This window comes from Macaca nemestrina, chromosome 2 (assembly GCF_043159975.1).
Source record: "Macaca nemestrina isolate mMacNem1 chromosome 2, mMacNem.hap1, whole genome shotgun sequence".
NCBI classification, from domain to species: Eukaryota; Metazoa; Chordata; class Mammalia; order Primates; family Cercopithecidae; genus Macaca; species Macaca nemestrina.
The window spans coordinates 127,483,131-127,504,980 of record NC_092126.1 but is presented as its reverse complement, the minus strand read 5'-3'; the positions used below and the strand labels follow the sequence as shown (position 1 = coordinate 127,504,980).

The 21,850-nt window shown below is 38.8% G+C and overlaps 1 protein-coding gene across 13 annotated transcripts in view; it reads right to left on the bottom strand.

The window, feature by feature from the left end:
- LOC105483316 (ataxin 7) overlaps positions 1 to 21,850 on the bottom strand; it is a 150,526-nt gene that overhangs the window by 41,642 nt on the left and 87,034 nt on the right. For 11 of the 13 annotated variants that reach the window (XM_071092037.1, XM_071092029.1, XM_071092030.1 and 8 more), the window contains one exon: positions 18,159 to 18,263. In XM_071092037.1, coding sequence (XP_070948138.1) covers positions 18,159 to 18,263 — 105 coding nt within the window. Of the gene's footprint in view, positions 1 to 2,691; positions 18,125 to 18,158; positions 18,264 to 21,850 lie in introns of those variants that run through there. The other 2 variants (XM_071092039.1, XM_011744160.3) reach the window with 2 other exon arrangements.

The following is a 21,850-nucleotide window of genomic DNA, read 5'->3' as shown; positions in this document are numbered from 1 at the left end:
TAATCCTCTTGCCAGGAATTCTTCCCAAGAGGACTGTTCTTTCTGAACTCTGCTTTCAAGTATGTGAGAAATATGAAAAACTTACTGAATATCTGGGGGATACTCCTTCCCTGCCTGCTTAACTTGCAGCTCTTTGCAAACAGTTGTAAAAGGGCTTAAAAAAAATCCAAAAATTTTATTGAAAAAGATGGAATGATAGGGAAAAAGAGGAGGTACAGCGTGTTGTAACAGTTGATCACATCAGCTACGAGTATAACACCCTTTTTTTTTTCTTTCATGAAACAGCTTGTCTTAAGTAAAACCGAGTGGTCTGAGTGATCAGTTCAGTTCCTGAAGGACGCCCTTTCTATGCTCCTGCAACCCCGTTCAAGGTGCAGACTTTCGACCCGAGGGTTATCATCCTCTCTAACGCATACACACACTTAGGGAAAGTACCTTTTGGGAAAAGGATGCTGTTGCTTTTGAGCGTAACACAACCATCCAACTGTTTATGCCACCTCTGTGATCTTGCTGTCACCGTTTCTAACTACAGATACCACACAATGAATGACATGCTGGCTGACACTTCTGCTCTGCTAACAGCCATAAGGACTTCTCTCTGCTATCATCAGAGACCACAGTGTTACCCAAATGATGCTGACAGACTACAGCAATAAATCACCCTGGCTGAAACAAACATGACCTCACCATCTGAGTGATGCACATCATTTTGTAAAATTTCACTCCCCTTTCTCCCTCTCACACCATCATTCACTTGAACTGTTTCTATACCTCAGGTACCAACTTGTGAGAAGAAAAGAGAGCCAAAACAAAAATCCACTAGTCTCTAGCTACTTTTGATTTAATCCTCTATATGTTAGGGAAAAGAACACCTCAGAATTTCAGCTATTTACCTTTGTAAGTATAGCCTTCCAATTTGTTACACTATCTGTAGTTCAAGCATCAAACATACTCAGTCTTTACACAAGTATCTCTATAGTCTCATTTTGGTCTAGGTCACTGTCTTTCCCAAATGAAATATATGGGCTATTACCAAAATGCCAAAAGACAATTTAAAAGAACAAAACAAAACTACGCCGTTACCACTCCAATCCAATTTTTACATATACACAAAAAGAGAGAGAATAAAAGGAAACTGGTAAAACTCAAATTAGAGGAGCTGTCTTGTTTTTGTTTGGTTTCTGTTTTGTCTTTTAAAATAGAAATTTCTGTGTAGGAATCCCAACAGGGAGCATCATCTTCCCAGTCCAACAAACAAGAGCAACTCTGCAAGGTACAACGAAATGACAAAACCATCTGCTAAAAAGTGCTACACTGAGCCAGTCACAATCCTTATTGCTATTATCCACTAGTTTTATATCCTTTTTCTATCACCTTATTCTGGGTGGGGGAGGGCAGAATACCTGAAGACCAAAACATGGAAATAAGAAAAACCTCACATTTTGAACACAGCCTAACAGCTTCCTTCATTATGCATTCTTTTAATAAGGAATGAGTGATTAATTACTCAGGAATGCCAATGTTTTCAATGAGTCTGCAACACACATTTATTTTTTCTGAAGAGAAACAGTATCTGCTCCACCTGCAGGCCAGGGCTGTCAACTAATAAAACATCAGAAGTGACATGCAAAAACGAAAGCAGAAATAGCAAACCTAAAACTGTCTGACAAGAGTTTTCAGAAAAATCAGTTATAGAGAATCAACAGCAATTTGATTAAAGGTTTAAGATCTTTTCATATTTAAAGTCCTACAACTGGGGAGCTAAATTTCAACCTCAATTAAAACCATCCGGTCAAGCTCATTATTGCAGAAGGCATGAAATCTGAATCCCCTGAAAACTAAAGAACTCAACTGACACCTCACTTCCTGCATGAAGACAGAAGGTCTGAGACAGGTAAGGTAACATTGAGAACAGCCTCCACATCCACCCAAGAAGAATCAGCTTAGCTCTGCTGGCTACCTTAATAACACAACTGAAAAAAATCATCTTTTCTGGCAGTCAGTCCATAATTAAATTTTTATACACTCAATTTAAGTTACTGAATGACTTCCCAGGGTTACTGGTTGTATTTTGAAGTTGTTCTTCCTCTTGACGCAGTGTTTTGTTTGAAACTTTGTTGTGGAACTGAAGTATCTGACAAAACAGCTTTCAAACACATTCTACAGGAAACACTGCAAACTGCCTGTCATGAAACCTCACTTACCACAAGTAAGATAAAAAACAAACAGTTAAAGCATGTTACAACGTTCCTCCATTTTTAGAGAGCGACGTAACCAATACTCTCTCTGTTTTGAGATATGGGAACTGTTTGGTGCAAACCTCAGCATTTTGTTGGAGTTAATAACAAACTCGACTCCTGTCTGCATCTGAACTTTGGCCAGATCACTCAAATGACATTTCAGAATGGCTCCTGTGGACAGCTTGCAGCAGCTAATCCCTGTGGCTGCGATTAACCACGCTGATCCCCTAGCTCTGCAGGCTCCCTCCCTCCACTACTTGAGCAGCGAAGCCCTCCTGGCCTGCTGGCAGGGCAAGACAAACGCCAGGAGGAAAGAGGCCTGCATAAACTCTTCCCAACTCTGCTTGGTTCTATGTAAGGTTAGCAAAGACCTACCCCACCGTCCACAGGCTCATCCAGAGCTGGGCCCTGAGCCAAGCCCAGCCTCTGAAAACTGCCTCAGAAAACTTACCCAGTGGAGCTTTCAGCTCCTGCGCAGAAGGGCTGCTTTGGAGAGGCGTCTTGCTACCTTCCATTCACAGAATTTGGTTGTGCTTCATTGCACACTTGCTACTGCAGGCTTGCATCATGATTTGGGTCTGCCCACCAACTCCAAATATGCTCCATGTTTGGGCTTATGTAACATTTGCTACTACTGTAAAAAGCACTTGAATTACAAAGGTCCTGGCAGATCAACAGAAAACAGGGGGTGGAGTCTAATTTCATCTAATATGGTCATACCAGGCGTCCTGGACGGTGTAAATTAATCTTTCTATTTGAAAGGCAACTTGTCAAAACTGGGGAAGATGGAATACTATAAGTTTAACCTGCTAAAATGCAAATTACTTATACTTTGTGAATTTTTTTCTGAATGCCTTTAAACTAACACAGTTACTACCAGGTATATTACAAAACTTACATGATTTATTTAAAAACCTACATTTTAAGTCTCAGTAGACCTAAAGGTCTTAAAATTAAACATTTCTATAAAATGCCTGCAGCATTTTTCCAGGTTTTATTTCCCCTATACTATCTATAGTTGCTAAACTTTACAAAAAAAGTTTATTATTCCTAAACATACTTTTCCTTCCTAAATCTAGTAACAAAAAAACTTAACCCACTTTCTGTGCATATTTGTAAAATATGTGTAATTTCATATCCACGTTTGTCCAGTTTGTTGTTCAATCACTGGAGGACTGACTAAAGCTTTCATACTTTTAAATCCAAGAATTTCTCTCACTGAGTGCCCCCTTGGAAATAGTGTCTTCCTGGCCTGTTTCCCTATCATCCCTATCATGCTCCCTCTCTCTGGCCAATCAACAAATCTACTGTCAAATAGACATGGAATGGGGTGTAATGGCTCACACCTGTAATCCCAACTACCTGGGAGGGTAAGGCAAGAGTCCAGGAGTTTGAGGCTGCAGTGAGCTATGACTGCGCCACTGCACTCCAGCCCAGGTGACAGAGTTCTAATAAAAACAAAACAACAAAAAATCACCACAAGTGACATAGAAAAAACTGCCAAGTGATCTGAGTTTTATAATAATGACTTAGAAATCTGATAGTTCAAAATGAACTCTTTTAAATGTCAAAAGAAGCGGGAAAAGATTCTTCTACAAAATCCTATCACCCCACACAGAATATTGGGAGGAGGTCATGAGTTACATATGTGGAAATGATTTAGCCTGAAATGGGTGGGGAAGAGTTTTTAGACAAGCATGAAAACGTCTTCTATCGGGCCAAATTCTAAATTGACTCTAAAGCAAAAGAATAATAGCTGCACTGCCCTATTTTCACAGGGATTCAGATCCCAACCATGTCAGCAATACCAAGACCCAGGGGATTTTCTGAAACCCACTTTCCCCCAAGCCCTCCCCCACCACCGAGATTCCTTACAATAACGTTCATACAATCCAAAACTATGATAGCCCTTAAAAGACACTAGGAGAACCCAAGGGAAGAGTCATCAGCAAGCCTTAGAAGCACAGGATGCGGATACATCTCCCAAATCTTTTCAAAAGCTCATTAGTGAAAATAAGAATTTTAAGTTAATTCACTGAAGCTTTTCTTAAGCTAGAAAAAAATAAATAAATAAAAATCCATGGCTGTACAACCTGATTGCCACAGGTCTTAGTAGTATTTACTCTACTTCACCTGCCCTCCCTGCAGGGGTAGCCAAGGAATCTCCTTAACGTCATCAATAGCAGAAAAGAACAGGGTAGGAGGATCCTTCTTGAGCTAAACCACACTTCCCTATCACTATACTTGTACGACAGGACCCAGACTTCTTGCTGGCCTCCCAAGGACAAATGCTTGCTTTTCTAATATTCCCTTTCGTACACAGTGATTGTACCAGTGGGGAAAAATATCATTATGAGAGTCAGCCAATCCAAGACAGTTCTAAGAATCAAGTCATTCTGCGACACTGAAGAAAACCAGGGTGAATTTTAGCAAATGTTCTTAAATGCTACAAACACACGTCTATATTTAAGTTCAGAAATAAGAGAAAAACAATTTTAACATTTTTAAGACCTACATCAGAAAAGGGATGAATTAATGGCCGTGTAAGCCAGGAAAACATAATTTTGTATACCAATAACACAAATACATAGAAACTGAGAACAAAGTTCAATTTTAAACACTCACACATTGTGCCCCTGTTAATGCCCTGAATAAAATGTTTAAGCAAATACTGCTTTGTTCTGCTTGTAAAGCATTATCACAATTTTCTTCAAATCATTTCTCAATATCCTATCCAAATAAAGTTTATTTTGATATTAAATATCCCAGTGATGGCTCAGACATAAGTGTTTAGGTCTGGGGACATGGTCATATTTCTTTTTTCCTAAGAAAAAAAATTAAGACTACAGACTAAAAAAAAACTACAGACTAAAATAACATCTTAATAGAATAACATCCGTGCCTCACTGACCAAAAATTATATGTATCAGCTGTGGTTTGGACGGTGTACACATGTCAATTTTACTCTAGTGCACAAAGGGCGTTCTGAACTGTGCATTAGCCTATTCGCAGCAAACAAGCAAACTTGCAGGAGGCTAGGAGAAGCACTCAAAGTTTGGGTTCAGGGGGCAGCCAGCCTGCAGTCTGAGCACTTCTAGTTGTGCAGCCATGGGCAAGAGACTCTGGAGAGCTAAGGACTGATACTCCCTCCTCCCACAAGCCTGGGTTGAGGAGTAAATTTGAGATAACGCAGGTAATGCAGTGCCCAGCACTTGTTAAATGTTCAGCAAATGTTAGCTATTATGATTACAGCCAAGGAGAAACTGGATGGATGATAGAAAAGAAGAGTTAAACAGAAACAGAAAAACTGAGGTTTCTATTATAGAAATTAGTCAAGTCCTCTACAAATCTTGGGATTTCCTAAACGGAATCCTTGAGAAGCCAGCAGAGGTGTCATTCAGTGTTCTGGAGGGCAACAAACAAGCTGCTGGCAGTTATGAAATACTGTGTTCCTGTCATTGGTGAAAGCCAGTTCTCCATTTTACAGGAATACAAGTCTCCACTAACTCCACTTCACTGTCTCAGCAGGCCAGGCGAGTTATAATTGGCCTTAATTGGCACTTACAGGAGCTTTAACATTCCTTACCTGCTGCCAAGGAGCACTTGAAAGGGGAAAAAAGTATTTTCAAACTTGGAAATACCAAGCAATTCATTCGGCTGTGGGCCTGGAAGCCTGCTATCCAGAATCAGATTAGCTTCACCTAGAAATGTTGCTATGTTATTATCCAGCGCTCATTAGGTACTCACACTGGATTAGGAGAGGTAGGAGATGAAATTTAAATGGGAATAATTCACCTTGGAGGCTAAAACCATGCAGCAGCCTTCCTCTAGCTTATCTTTTGGTGGATGGCTCTCCAGGGCTCACCCACACTTCATGTGTGTAAGGCAGGCAAATAAAATATATTTTCATGGCCTGATTTACACAGGCTTTGAGTTAACCACAGTCTGACCTCAGCCCAGTTATTATTTGAAACACACAATGAACACTGTTATAAGGTGACCAATCATACCAACTGCAAAGAGGATAGTGAGATCAGAAACAAAACTGGCCATAGTTTTTCCTTGGCCTTGCAATTAATCACACTCAAAATTGTTATCCTCTAGGAGGCCTCACATTTTGCACAGAGGAATCCTAGCATAAAAGAATGAGATTTCTTCCTTAAGGTAAATCCCATACAGAATGAATAGAAATTTCCCATAGATGCCAGGGAAACTGCCTATAATTGTTTAAATATTTTTTTAAATAATCACTCGTTTTGAAAGATCTCTGTCTCATATTATTATTACTCAGACTCGTGCTTGAGAAATTTACTTCAAATTAAAATTAATCATACGTGTGTGTGTGTGTGTGTGTGTGTGTGTAAGGAACATTGTTAAGAGGCTTTAGAAAAATAAATGGAAGCTTAGAAAAATAAATACATCTACTCCTTTGGAGATACTCTTATAGTGACTGGTAGAGATAAAGTATTATAGCCTTTTTGGAAAGCAATCCAGCAGCAGCTATTAACACTGCAAATAACTATCTTTTGTGACCCAGGAATCCACTCCTGAGACTCTATCCCACAGAAACTAAACCACCAGTAATTAAGTATGTATGTACCAGAGTGGTTACTGCTGTTTGGTTCACAGAGACAAAAAGCAAGAAACAAAATGAATGTCCATAGAGGGCCTGGCAGAGGAAGATACAGCACAGCCACACTTTAGAGCAGTATGCAACCATTAAAAAGAGGGGATTAGTGTTATCCAGGGCTGTGAATGGATTTACATGAGGTATTGTTGAGTAGAAAAGGAGCAGAAGTGTGCATAATAGGATCCATTTTTTTGTAAAACTATCACCAAAAGCCCCTACTAATAAAATACATGATTCTATGTGCCTGGATAGAGTTAGAAGCATGAGAAAAATATAGAAGGAAGCATACTAAGTTACATACTAAGAATGCAGCATGTATGATTTATAGCGTAGTGCGGACTGCTACAGTTAGAGAAGGCAGGTAAGTTGAAAGAGCCAATGAAATAAGAAAAAGGCTGCACTGAAAACAGTTGAGATGATTACATTTGTGTATTTACATAAAAATACATTATAGGTGTACATATTTAATACATTCATATGCCGATCAAAAAATCTATAAAGAAAGAGTTGGTCTAAAAAATTTGTTATAAAAATGCACTGTGAAGGTAGCTGAAGAAAAATTAAAGAAATACAAAATTCTGGCCAAGGGGGGTGGTTCACACCTGTAATCCCAGCACTTCAGGAGGCAGAGGCAGGTGGATTGCTTGAGCCCAGGAGTTTGAGACCAGCCTGGGTAACATGGTGAAACCCTGTCTCTACAAAAAATACAAAAATCAGCTAGGTATGGTGGCGTGTGCCTCCAGTCCCAGGTACTGGAAGGGCTGAGGTGGAAGGATTGCTTGAGCCCGGGAGGTGGGGGTTACAGTGAGCCAAGACTGCGCCACTGCACTCTAGCCTGGGCAACAGACTGAGAATCTGTCTCGAAGAATAAGAAAAAAAAGAAATACAAAATTCTGGTATTACATCAAACAAGTGTGTCTTGATTACTGTCACTCTCTTAATTTGTTTGGCTAAGCAGGCTGAGACTCAAGTAGCACAACAGACCACAGTTGAATCACACAGAAAAAGGCCTATTAGCCACTTTGGCAAAGTAACATCTTAACTCTCTAAAGCTCACTACACATCTTCAGTATTAGAAGTTGTAGGCCAGGTGTGGTGGTTCACGCCTATAATCCCAGCACTTTGGGAGGCTGAGGCAGGCAGATGACTTGAGGTCAGGAGTTCAAGACCAGCCTGGCCAACATGGCGAAATTCTGTCTCTACTAAAAATGCAAAAATTAGCTGGGTGTGGTGGTACATGCCTGTAGTCCCAGTTACTAAGGAGGCTGAGGCATGAGAATCACTTGAACCTGGGAGGTGGAGGTTGCAGTGAGCTGAGATTGCACCACTGCACTCCATCCTGAGCAAGAGAGCAGGACTCTGTCTCAAGAAAACAAAACAGAAGTTCTAACAACCTTTTTAAGAAATATATCAAGCATAAGAGGCAATGAAACAAATTTCATTCCAAAGTTTGTGACCTGAAGAGAATATAAATCAAGAACTCTATATTGTGTGATCAGGGGCTGTTTGTATTTTATTTTAAATGGAAATAATTCTTTTATTTTTTTAATCTTCAAATAAATGCACAAGATGAAAAGGTATAAAATTACTTTGAAGTAAACCTCAAGACTGGGATTTCTACACACATAATGTGGGATAAGGGAAATAGCTAAATTTAGCTGTTGGGCCCCTCCCAAACCAGTTTGTTTTATGGACTTGGACTAGTACATACATCAGAGGAATTATTCCAGTCAGGTAGTAGGTACCACAGCATCAAGAAGTGATAAAAACTCCCTCTTCTGGTCATATGTAAGATCACAGCTTAGCAGGGTTGAAATCGCAGGTCTTAGTCAACATACAAATCAGTCTTGTGAAATGACTGTCAGGAAAAATACTTTTTAGGAAATATAAATAAAATATGGATTTATTTCCTGAAATATCTCCTTTAAAGTTGAAGCATGGCCATCCTATAATAGCTAATGACTTCTACATGTAGCAGGCAAGTCAAGAGTGACACTGGTGAATATTAACAATTCATATATATATTAAATAATAATTTCTTAATTTTTATTAAGCCTTTTTTTAAAAAAAATTTCCAACTGTTTTTCCCTCTATTAAGGTATAAATGACAAATAAAAGTTCTATATATTTACAATACAGTGTAATGTTTTGATACATATATACATTATAAACAATTTATAGATAGACAGATAGATAGATAGATATTGCCAGAAACTCACATTTTCACTGCCTTATTATTGTGGCAACCCAAATCAGAACTGCTGAAGTAGTTCATCAAATCACAGTAGTACAAACCTGGTGACCAGGTTCCATGTGGAGAATCAATATGCTGAAATACTGACAGACATTCCCAAAGAAGAACAGTCCTTAAGGCACTGTATACAGTAACGCAACACTGAAGATCTAAGTGTCCATCAACAGGAGTCAGGTTAAGTGAAAATACATTAATGAAGCAGAATAACAGGCAGTCCTTAAAAAGACTACAGCAGAACAGTATGTATTAACCTGAAAAAATATTTTAGATAGATTATTAAGTTTAAAACGTGAATTCACACGGAATCTGCTTTTTTTAATACGTGAGGGGAAAAAATATACTGGTAAATATTCCTTTGTCCAGGTTCTAGGAACCCTCCAAGAGTATATGTCAAACTGTACCCCTGAAAAGTAAGATGAAGGAGCTTTGTTCATTCTGATTGCATACTTATCCTCTGGTTGTTTACTTTCTTTTACAATGTATTTTATTTTAATAATTAAAAACAAATTGAAAGATAGTGGTTTGTTAGTCAATAAATTTTCACAACTACCCAACGAATACATGAGAAGTCCCAGGAAAGTGCACACATTTTCTTTTGTTTTCTGGCTTATATGACTAGATTACAATAACATTAAAAAACTGAAAAGAAAAAATGACCCCCCAACTTGGCATCACTGCAATAATTACTTTCTTCTATAATCTTTAGAAAATGCCTAAAGACTTAACATAATATATCAACACTTTTCATTCAGGTCAATGCACCTCATTAAAAATAAATGCCCATATACAAACTGAAAGAACAACCTCCTGATCCATAAGCGCAAGTAAATTCATCCAGCTGCTTGAGCCAAAAACCCCATGAGTCATTCCTCCTCCCTTCCTTTCCCAATCCATCAGCAAGCCCTGCTGGCTTTATACTTCCGATGCAGATTTTAATTCTGTTCACACTTCTCTGCCCCTGCTGCTACAATCCTAATCTAAGCTTTCTCTCCTGATCCAGCTCTCACCTTAACCAGTACGAAACAGCTCACTAACTGGTCTCCCTGGTTCCACATTTGTCCCCTGTGTTCCATACAGCAACCATGTGATCAAACACTTCCTGGCCAAAATACTCCAGCAACTTACACCGTCCAATCCTGATTCTTCTCAAGGCTTGCAGGGTCCAGTGTCATCTGGTCCTACAACCACTTTCTCCAGTTTCAACTTGGACCCCTTTCCTCCTTGCACACTGTCCTTCGGTCTCCTCACTGGCCTTTCTGCCAAGACCACTTCCATCTAAGGACCTCTGCACTTGATATTTGTGAAGCACTTGTCCTTTACATCTTCAAATGGGCTGGCTCTCTTTCATCACTGAGTTTAAACATCAACTCCAGAGACAGACTTTCTTTAACTAGCCTTACCTAAAGTGGTCTGCCCCAGTCATTTTCTCTCACATTATTCCTAGCATTTATCACTACCTGAAATAATCTGATTTCACACAATTTCATTTTTCTCTCTCCTCTAAGGTGCATGAAATCACAGACACTGCTTTTCTACCTCAGTAGAGGGCAATGCCTAGCATATATTAGGCACCCAATAAATTTTGTTAAATGCATGAGTAATACTATTGTTAGTTTAATTCCTTTTTAAAGCAGTCCCAAAGGCATAGACATTCATAAGAGCACAGATATCAGTAGGAGGAAAAATAAGTTCATTTTATAATTAGAAATTAAAATGTTGCTCCTACAAATGTCATAACTTTATTTTAAATATATCTGCTTATAATACAACTAGAGAAAAAAGATAAATTTATATTAGCTGAGAGAGAATAAACCTTTATCTAATGCTACTTCAGTTATCTGAAAAATTTAATTAGCATTCTTTCACTTGTAGCAAAGAAAAAATGAATACACTGTATGTTACATTATCACTCTCTAATATTAATAGCAATAAATGACAAGTGAAAGAAAAAACATTTTCTTTCTTTATCCAAAAATGGTTACTTAGTGACAAGAAGTTTAGGGCAAAAGGTCAACCTGGAATTTCCTTCCAGAGTTAAACTAATTTCCACCTTGACATCATTCATGTTTTCATGTGCCTGTTTTGGTTAGCTCCCATCCCCAGCTCATCCCCAGACTGCTGGAGAAAGACCTGGTACATGTCTTCCAAGCAAAAGAGTGAAGTAATTTTTTTTTTTGCTCTGCAACACATTTCAGTCTTTATACTGACAGAAATAAACATGTCAGTCAATTCTCTAAAGAAGCTACAAAATGTTACGAGTCTCATACAAAAAGAGGAGGAGTTTGGTTTTAGATAGCTACTATGATTTAGAATTAAATAAAGTAGAACAGGCAGAAGAGAAATTCAATGACTATGCTAAATCAATTATCTACCTACCATCACTATATCTTTGAATTACCAAATGTTCCGAGGTAACAGGTTTACAATACTGATCCAGCTTCTTGAAGCAAACTTAAAATTCTACTTCAGCTAGAACATCTGTCGCTAATGATAGCTTTGTGACACATGCAATTCATACTGTCTCTGAATTTTCTTTTAACTCTATACATCCTTATCATGCAAAATAAATCAATGTTAGCAGGCAGAAAAGATGGCCTAGTTGCTATATTTTATCTGTGTGAATGAAATTTAATTTACGAGTTTGATCTTTAAGCATAAAATCCATTCAGTGGATTGTTAAGAACAGGAAATAAGACAGTACATGCAAAAATTCTCTGTAAATCACCAGGTACTATTAAAAGTTATCATTAGTCAGTGGACTTAAATTTAGTATACTTATGAGAAAAAAACAGTTTCTTTCCTTATCAAAAACAGTTATTAGCTAAAAAAAAAAAAAAAAATGACACGTTAAAAAATATCTGAACCTGTTACTTTCCAGGTCTAAGTTAATCAGAGAGCAAAAGGGGAGGGAAGTGTTCTATATTAAATGGTAAAACCTCTGCTTTGTGATGCAAGATAATTATACGATGGCAACTGCTGGTCAGAACTATGTAAAATGTTGTCAACAATGAGAACCAGCATTTTTGCCAGAAGCAGTCCATCGGATCTCAGAGTAAAAATTCATTTTTCTCTTATAGTACTAACATTCTTTGAAACCAATTACTTAGCTCAAAAAAGTACAAGTAATTTCTCATATGAATATATGAGTAATTTGCTCATCCCGATGAAAATGACATTTTAGAAAATATAATTTATGCTAGCATCTAAAAGAATCCAAACCACCTCAATGCACACCAAGGAACATTAAGTCCAAGCAATGTGTGTGGCTATTAATTTTACAGGATTTGTAATATCTGCAAGGAGAGAAAGCTGTAAGATCACAGGAGTGTTTCTACTAAAGCTATGTTCATTAAGTCATGAAAAAGTCAGATTTATGACACTTCTGTTTGTGAACAGTCTGAGAAAGGCAGATGTTTTACACTGAAGCCTCACCAACAGACTTACATACCATTCACAGTGATCAGTAGTGGCTCAATATATAACGTATCGATAGATGACAAATGGTATTTGTCTTACGTGGTCTTTTTACAGATCAACATGAGATTCCAAAATTCTGTCTTCAAGGTCTGTTATTTCCTAGGGCTAAGGCTGGCCTCAGTAGATAGCTCTTTAAACATATGAGGTGGCAAAATTCAAGAACTTGAGCTGGTATTTCCAAACAATATGGAGTAGGCATCACTCTCTAATATTAAAAACATCAAATGACAAGCGAAAACTTACTCCCTTTCCAATTTCTTTCCATTTTCCTGATAATATCGCACTGCTGTGTGGACAATACTTGCCTAAAATGTGCTAGTCTCCATTTTAACAAAGAGAGCAAGCTTCAGGCTCAGAGCCAGCACTGGCAAAAGCATCAACATAAAATTAAATAATCTTCTTTTCACAGCATTCATTTTCACATTTACTATTTCTTATAGCAGGCAACACTAGTTTCCCCCTTTATTGTTCTAGTAAGATTTTCCTTGTAAATTGATTTATTTAGATAAAAGTGGTTTGATTTAAAGAAAAATACTAAGTGGAATTAAGTCAGCAGATAATAAAGCCAGAATTTGATTAAGGTTGGGAAAAGGTGGCTGCTCCATATGTCACCACTGAGGCCATGCTTAAAGAGTCAAGCTGAGCCAAAAGGTGAACAAGTGGATCAGCCTAACTAATCTGAGGCAAATACTTTAACAGCCGACATCTGAGTAGGGTTTCAATTAATCACAGAGATTCTAAATGTGGTACTTGTCCAAGCGGACTAAACATCATTCATCTATTTCTCCTAGGTAATATCACCCCTGTGTCTGCATAAAAGAGAAATATTAAAGTATTCTTCATAAGCAAACTCAGTGAAGCTGGAGAGCACAAAATAGGAATTCCTGGAAGCTCTCTCAGTATACAGCCTCAAAAGCACCCCACAAGTCATCTGCTAACCCTAGGCTAATCCCACCATTCAGAGCCAGAGCAAATGCATGTAAGTAGTACTACACAGTTTATACTATTCAGTAGCCAGTATAGAACCAACACACTTATCACTAAACTAACTGAAGAACTTAAGATTCCCACCTCAAAAGAATGGGGCTTCTGACCCTAGGAACGTCACCATCTCTCAATGCTTCCTCCTACTCAAAAGTTTTTTGGCAATTAATGTGACATTTCCAGAACATAATACAGGTATTTTAAAAAGTAGGGGCCTCCCTTCCTGCCATTCTGGTTGGCTCAATGAATCTCTGAGCGGCAATCTGTGTCAGTCACTATATGTTAGCCACTGTGTGTACCAAGCAGCAGCTCCACCAGAGTGGACTGTATCTGCATCTGTGAAAGCAATGCATTCCAGCCAGCCAGTGTGTCAGAATCAGCCCAGGGAGCTGTTTAGAATGCAGATCCTGGGTTCTATCCCTGAAATTCCCATGCAGAGCATCTGGAGCGGGCCTTTGGAAGCTGCTCACTTAGAAAGCTCCTCTGATTCAGATGCACAGCAGGTTTGGGATCCACTGATTTGAATTATATTTTTAAATCTGAAATTAGCAGTAAGAAACACCTGACTCTTTTTTTTTTTGAGATGGAGTCTCGCTCTGTCACCCAGGCTGGAGTGCAGTGGCACAATCTCGGCTCACTGCAAGCTCCGCCTCCCAGGTTCAAGCCATTATCCTGCCTCAGCCTCCCAGGTAGCTAGGACTATAGGTGCACGCCACCACACCCGGCTTATTTTTTGTATTTTTGGTAGAGATGGGGTTTCACAGCTTACTCCTAAAAATACTAAGTAACTGAAGAGAAATATGAGGCACACTGGAGTATTTTAAAACATTAAAATAACATCAAGAAATCATGGTATTACTATGTAGTTTCCAAGAAAGCAAACTATGCTATGAGAGCAATCAGACTGAAAAACTGGAAATGCCAAAATGGCACCACAATCATTCACCATCATTGCTCAAATGGAAATCCTGGTTAATTGTTAACTCCTCAAACTGCAGCTTGGCTAGCAAAAAAGTACATGGCTTCTTAACTACTCTGAATAATAGCTGCTCACCAATTCAGAATACTTTTACCACCAGCACTGACTGACTTTACAAGACTTGCTGCCACTGTAGCATGTTTTCTTGTCCTGGTAGCAGTGGTTTTAAAGGAACTGCCTGCTGGAGTTTGTAGCAACTATTTATTTGTTCATAAAAGTCACAGACAGATAACAGCAATATATGAATTCACAGAAGACTACCAACACATTTTCGCCAATATCACTGAAAGAAAGTACCATCCCTGTTTTGGCAGCTAAATAAACTACAACAGTCACTCTGAAAGATTCTGAATTTGAAAACTGTTTTTTGTTAACTATGGAAAACAATAATGCAACAACTGGCTTTCTAAAAATTTCAACAAAAAAGAAAATGTTCCAAAAATAATCTTTCCTGTCACAACCCCTGTCCCCAAAAGATAGAAGAGACTGTGGCAGCACCGGTAAAGGTTGTTGGTCCTGGGAACCCTGTCCACCTCTCCTTTCCTCCAAGTGAGTCGGGGGAAGTCCCTCCAGGGCCACCACATGGTACCTCCCTCTACTTCATGCAGTTACTCTCCCAAACCCACATTCACCCTAAACCTCTTGTCAATTCCACCAGCAGCCATCTCCTCTACTGCTGATTCAAAGAGGGCACTCCTTACACATTTCCCAGCAGAATAACTCCCTCAGAGCACTTGGCCCTCATCTTTCTGCCAGGAACTCTCCTCTCTCATATCTTTAATACTTCCCTTGTCACCTCAGCCTCCCACCTAGTGACTTTGTCAGTCACACCTCCTGCCAAACCACAGGAGACCCTGGAGTGCATTCACACTTTTCCATTTACATGTTTGAAGTTAACACCAACCCTTTGTTATTCAACAAGTATCTTACTAGGAGATATTGTGCGAGGGACTGAAAGGCAGGAAAGGAGAAAGACAGAAAAATGTGATTTTAAGATACTTTCCTGGCTGGGAGTAGTAGCTCATGCCCATATTCCCTGTACTTTGGGAAGGCGAGGCGGGCGAATCACTTGAGGTCAGGAGTTCCAGATCAGCCTGGCCAACATGGTGAAACCCCATTTCTACCCAAAATACAAAAATCAGCCGGGCATAGTGGCATGCACCTGTAATCCCAGCTACTCAGGAGGCTGAGGCAGGATAATTGCTTGAACCCAGGAGGCAGAGGTTGCAGCCAGCCAAGATCACGCCACTGCACTCCAGCCTGAGCGACAAAGCAAGACTCTGTCTAAAAAAAAAAAAAAACAAAAAAACACTTTTTCCTACCCATACACTGACATTCTAAGAGGGGAAACGAGAAGATTAAAAAAAAAAATTCATATAAATATGCTGTAACCAGTGAATAAAATACTCCTAGAAGAGGGGACCAAGAGATCCTCCTTCTGCCTAAGGAATCCACTCTACCCATCAATTCTCTGGGGCACCACTAAGTCACATCACTTTGGTTCTAAAAAATCTGCAACAGGTCCTCACTGAGACGTCCAGAGCAGGGGACTCATGGGCACTGATGCCCTGTGAGCTAGTCCCCGCCTGCCTTTGAGCTTCACTCATCCACAGGTGGGTACATCAATTCTGGCCAATGGTGACTCATGCAGCACATCCCAGAGAGCCTGGAATTTCCTGCTCCTGTGCTTGCTCACGTCAACCTTGTTGCCAACCTGGGGCCACCAAATACGGCTGTTCAGTGCACAAACTGTGTAGCCATATGTGGCAGCTCTGTCTGTCCCCATTGACACACCTCCCATTTTAGTGGATTACAAGTGATTTTTCCAAAATATTGTCTGTATTGTCCACAAGTCAGAAGCAGGGAAATGACATCTTATCCACCTCTGTACCCACTCTAGTGCCTACCCCAGCGCTTCTTCTAGAAGCAGGAACTCAAATGATCTTTTTATGGTTAAATAGAGGATTTATTCCTGGAAAAAAACGGTGGAATGTTGCTTATGATGGTGTGACTCTTAATCCAACAGCAGCAGTCTCAACAGCAAGATCGGTAAATTCTAACTTTAAAATGTTTCTTGGCTGAGCGCAGTGGCTCATGCCTGTAATCCCAGCACTTTAGGAGGCAGAGGCAGGTGGATCACTTGAGGTCAGGAGTTTGAGACCAGCCTGGACAACATGGTGAAACCCTGTCTCTACTAAAAATACAAAAATTAGCAGGGCGTGGTGGCGGGCGCCTGTAGTCTCAGCTACTAGGAAGGCTGAGGCAAGGGAATTGCTTGAATCTGGGAGGCGGAGGTTGCAACGAACTGAGATCGCACCACTGCACTCCAACGTGGGCGAGAGAGTGAGACACTGTCTCAAAAAAAGAACAAAACAAAACAAAACAAAAACAACAAAAGTATTTCAAAGCTATGCAGTCTTCCTAGCTCTACTGCCAGATCTTACTCTCAGTCCAATGTCATCTCTTGCCTCTTAACTATTCTCCCTGCTTCTGCCCTTCTCCCAGAATTTATTCTCAGCAAATCAACCACTGAAATAGGACTGTGTTACTCTCTTACATAAATCCTCCGGTGCGCCCAAGCTGCTTCTTAGCCTGGCCTATGAATGATCAGGTTCCTGCTTATAATGCTGGATTCCTCCAGTTTCTACCTCCCTTCACTAAATACTAAATACCCTTCAGCCACACAGGCCTTCTTCAGGTCTGTGTGCTGGCTGTTCCCTCTGCATCAAACGCTCTTATTCTAGATCGCTGCCCGAGTTGCTCCTTCTTATCATTTAGGACTCAGCTCCAGTGTCACCTCCTAAGATGCTTTCTTTAAACACTCTATCTATAGAAGAACCCCATTGTCACTCTCTATTGCAAGCTTGCATTTGTAGTAGTAAGAGCAATGAGGAAAAAACCTATAGTTATTTTTAAAGTGTATCTAGTTAGTTTTGCCTGCCTCTCCAGTTAGACTGTAAACTCTGTGGCAGTAAGAATCATACTACATACTCAATGCCTGAAACAAGGTAGGTATTCAAATACTTATGATTTGCTATTGAACAAAACTGGGCAGAAAATCAAGGTTTTTAGAATCAGAATCTTATCTTAAACACTGTAAAGGCATTATGACAATGCCAAACAACTGTATTTGGACTCTTCAACAATTAACACCCAAAATTTAGAACTATTGAACTGAGAAGTTTCAAAATCACATTTCCTTAAAAAAAAAAAAATAAATAAAAATAAAAATAAAAAGCCCATGTAGCCATACTGTGAGTGTAATATATAATTTTAAAATCCACTGAATACACAACCAGGGGCTCTAGACGGAAACAAACTGGTAACTATACTGATGTAACATTTTACAAGAGATTTTATAAACTATACTTTCTCTAGTTTCAATAAAAGCCAAAACATTCATATCACTTTTAATAAAAATTTAAAAATATCCAACAACAATGGGTTGTTATTAACCCATTCAGTGAATTAAAAAGTCTACCTCCTGGTGGGGGAGGGACATTATGCCCTATGCATGCCATCACTGTTCCTTAGTTTAATCTTGCTTTACCTTTTATCTTCTAATAACAATTTTTTAAATGGTTAAGCACTTACCATAATGTGATTGAAATGCCTGCGGTTTGACAACCTGATTACAGTCGTTACACACCACCAAGTAGAAATCATCATGGGCAGGACAGAAACCAAATATTGGCATGTCTGCAACAGAGAAACAGAGCATCACTCACTCATCTGGTTCTGATTGATATAAAACCATTTTGGGAAACAATACTTTCTTTTATTTTTTTTTGAGATGGAGTCTTGCTCTGTCATCCAGGTTGGAGTGCAGTGGCACAATCTCGACTCACAGCAAGCTCCGCCTCCTGGGTTCATGTCATTCTCCTGCCTCAGCCTCCGGAGTAGCTAGGACTACAGGCGCCCGCCACTACGCCCGGCTTATTTTTTGTATTTTGTATTTTTTTTTTTTTTTTTGGTAGAGACGGGGTTTCACCATGTTAGCTAGGATGGTCTCGATCTCCTGACCTCGTGATCTGCCCACCTCCGCCTCCCAAAGCGCTGAGATTACAGGCGTGATTGCCAGGAAACAATACTTTCTAAAGGAGTTGCCTATTATAAAGCGTACCAGGACAAATGAACTGATGTGGTGCACCACCACTATTAAATAGAAATCAAATCAGGCTTACACAGACACTTTAAAAAGGGTTAAAGTGCGCCAAAAATAATTATTATGAGGTGAAACAGACAATCTTTTAAAATGCAAACAATGAATACATTCGTACAATAAAGCAACATTAGATGAACTCTACCAAGAGTTAAGGGAAAGAATCTGCAACCATATAAAATGCTTCGTTCACAAAGCTGTACCATCTAATGCTTTTATTTGTTTAACTGTGCATTCTATTCTAGCTATTTGGTTCCTGGGTTCTGCGGAACAATTAAGAAAGGGAGTAGAGATTTCAGAGAGGAGTAAAATTGGTTTGCCAGCATGTCATATAATGAAAATTATTTTCATATATTTTTTCCAAATCATAGCAACCTCTAGTCCTTTTGCTTACATACTGATGCCACCAGAAAGACAGATTGAACTTTAGTACAAACAGCATTTCATACATTAATCAGTTTGGTTACCAAAATAGGATAGGATATGAACTGTTTGTTTTAACAGTTAAGACAGCAACTTAATTAAACGCAAAAGTAAAACAAAACTATATGCATATACATGAAAACTGAAAGTAACTTGATACCTGGTAAATATGGTTAACTAAAACATCTCAACTATGAACAATTAATTATGAACAACAATTTGGGGAACTGAGCTAAAAGTTTAGATCCAGAATCTAACTTTTTAAGTATTTCAAAATCAGTGGATTTTAAACAAGCATTTTACACCATATTCACTATTTAGAGTATCTGCAATAAATGGATAATTAGCACACTTCAATTTAAGCAAATGTTTTAGTAGATCAAATACCAAGTTTAAAGGACAAGGGGGAAGATCCAAGAAGCTGATTAGCATCTGCTTTCTTTCCTATGAAGATTTAATTTCACACTTTCTCCAGCCTGGGAGATCCTGGTGGTTTTAAAGGGAGAAGAAAATTCCCTAAGGAGATGTCAAGTGATGATAATCTCTAAAATATCAAATTACTGATCTAGTATCTACACATGGCTATGGCTTGAATTTTCTTCAACAGTTTCTATTACACTGAATTGCACAGATAGCTAGCTATAATCTGAAATATAGAGTCCAGCATGATTTGGGGATGTACCTGCAGCACCGAGTAGTTTTTACGTGCTACTATTTCATTTTATCCTCACAACTACCTAGGTAGATACCATTATATCCCTCCTCTAAAGAAGAGAAAACTGACTCACAGACAGGTAAAGTACTTTGTCTAAGGTCAACAGCTGGAATTCAATTCTGACTTATAATGTGGCTTGGATTTCTTACCTCTTGCAGACCAGAGGAATAATGATATTTAGAGATTCCTTCCAGATTCCAATGTCAATAAAATGGAATGTCAGGGCTGACCATCTTTGACGGTATAAACTGATTAGATATGAAGCTTCCAGTAGACTACAGACTTCTGTGACTATGCTTATTTAATAAAAAATAAGAGCCAAACAATATGCTATTTTCCTTGAAAGCCTGCCCACATTGAGTTAAATATAGTACATGTGGGAGAAGGGGAAAGGTTATATCTATGCAATGATATACTTGTAATAAGTCACCCAAGATTACAGTTTCTTGACATGACATTTCATTCTGAAAAATAAAATTTAAAGTAGTTTACCGTTAAGTTCCATACGCTTTTGTGCTAAATGCCTCTGATACATCTAAATTACAGAACTGGTATAACATTCATAATTTACAACTGAAAAGTGTAAGATAGATATCAAATGAACAATTTCATTAATGAAATCAACTCAATTCGTTTTATTATTATATAGCAATTAAAATAGTAGTAAATAAACAGTCTTAGTTTAGTTTTAGGTCTCTGCAATGCGTTGCTGGTGGTCTCTGATTTCCCTCAGTTCTGAATATAAAGCAATGTTACTTAAAATAGATCACTTTGCCAGATACCAGATTCTTCTGCGGACTAACCCTCTACCCCTTAAAAAATAAAGCAACTAAGAGAAATAAAAATCTAAACTGATCCTTTCAAATAAGAATTCAATTTGTCACATGATGTTTATCATTACAATATTATTCTTTTTTGCCCTGGTTCCTTTGATCCTTTTCTGAGACTTATGACTAGTAAAACTAAAAAGGTAGGGGTTATCCTGTAAGGAACCAAGAATCTATACTTCTGTAAAAATGTCTATTTCCTCAATAACTTAAGATCAACTGCAACTGATGATAAACAGCTGACATTTATTGAGAGACTACTATGTGCCAGGCCCTATGCCAAGCAGTTCTTATATGGTTTTTCCCATTTATTTCTAATAATAACCCTACAAAATAATCCCCATTTTACTTATGGAGAAACAAACTTAGTTAATATCACTCAGCAAGAAAGTAGCATAACCAGGACTCTCGTTTGTGTGACAGGAAAACTCGGTTCTTAATTTCTCATGAGCACACTGAATTTCTCTAAAAAGCATGCACACACATGCTCCCTCTGTGGAAAGAAACATGGTATACTTAAACCCAGTTCATTCTACCCTATGAAATGCAGTTCCTTGGGCCCGGTGCAGTGGCTCACGCCTGTAATTCCAGCACTTTGGGAGGCCGAGGAAGGCAGATTACCTGAGGTCAGGAGTTCGAGACCAGCCTGGCCAACATGGTAAACCCTGTCTCTACTAAAAATACAGAAATTAGTTGGGTGTGGTGGCAGGCGCCTGTAACCCCAGCTACTCAGGAGGCTGAGGCGGGAGAATCACTTGAACCTGGGAGGTGGAGGTTGCTGTGAGCCAAGATCATGCCACTGTATTCCAGCCTGGGTGAAAGAGTGAGACTCTGTCTCAAAAAAAGAAAAAGAAAAAGAAATTGAGCTCCTTTTATTAAAACATAAAGCAACTTTAATTTTAGCTTTCTGAATTCTTTCAGATATCCATATTTGGAAGTTAACTAGAGGATACAAAATAATTTAAATAAAATGTCTTCTTCAGAAAAAAAAAAAAGGAGTTCTATATCCTTTTTCTGCACTGGGACATTCCAGGGGCCTTAGCAACAGGAACAGAGTGTGGAATGTTGTGGCAACAGAAATGAAATAATGTGTGTGTGAGGGACAGTATGTATGTTCCTAAATATTTTAAAGCATAAATTCACAATCAACCCATCTGCA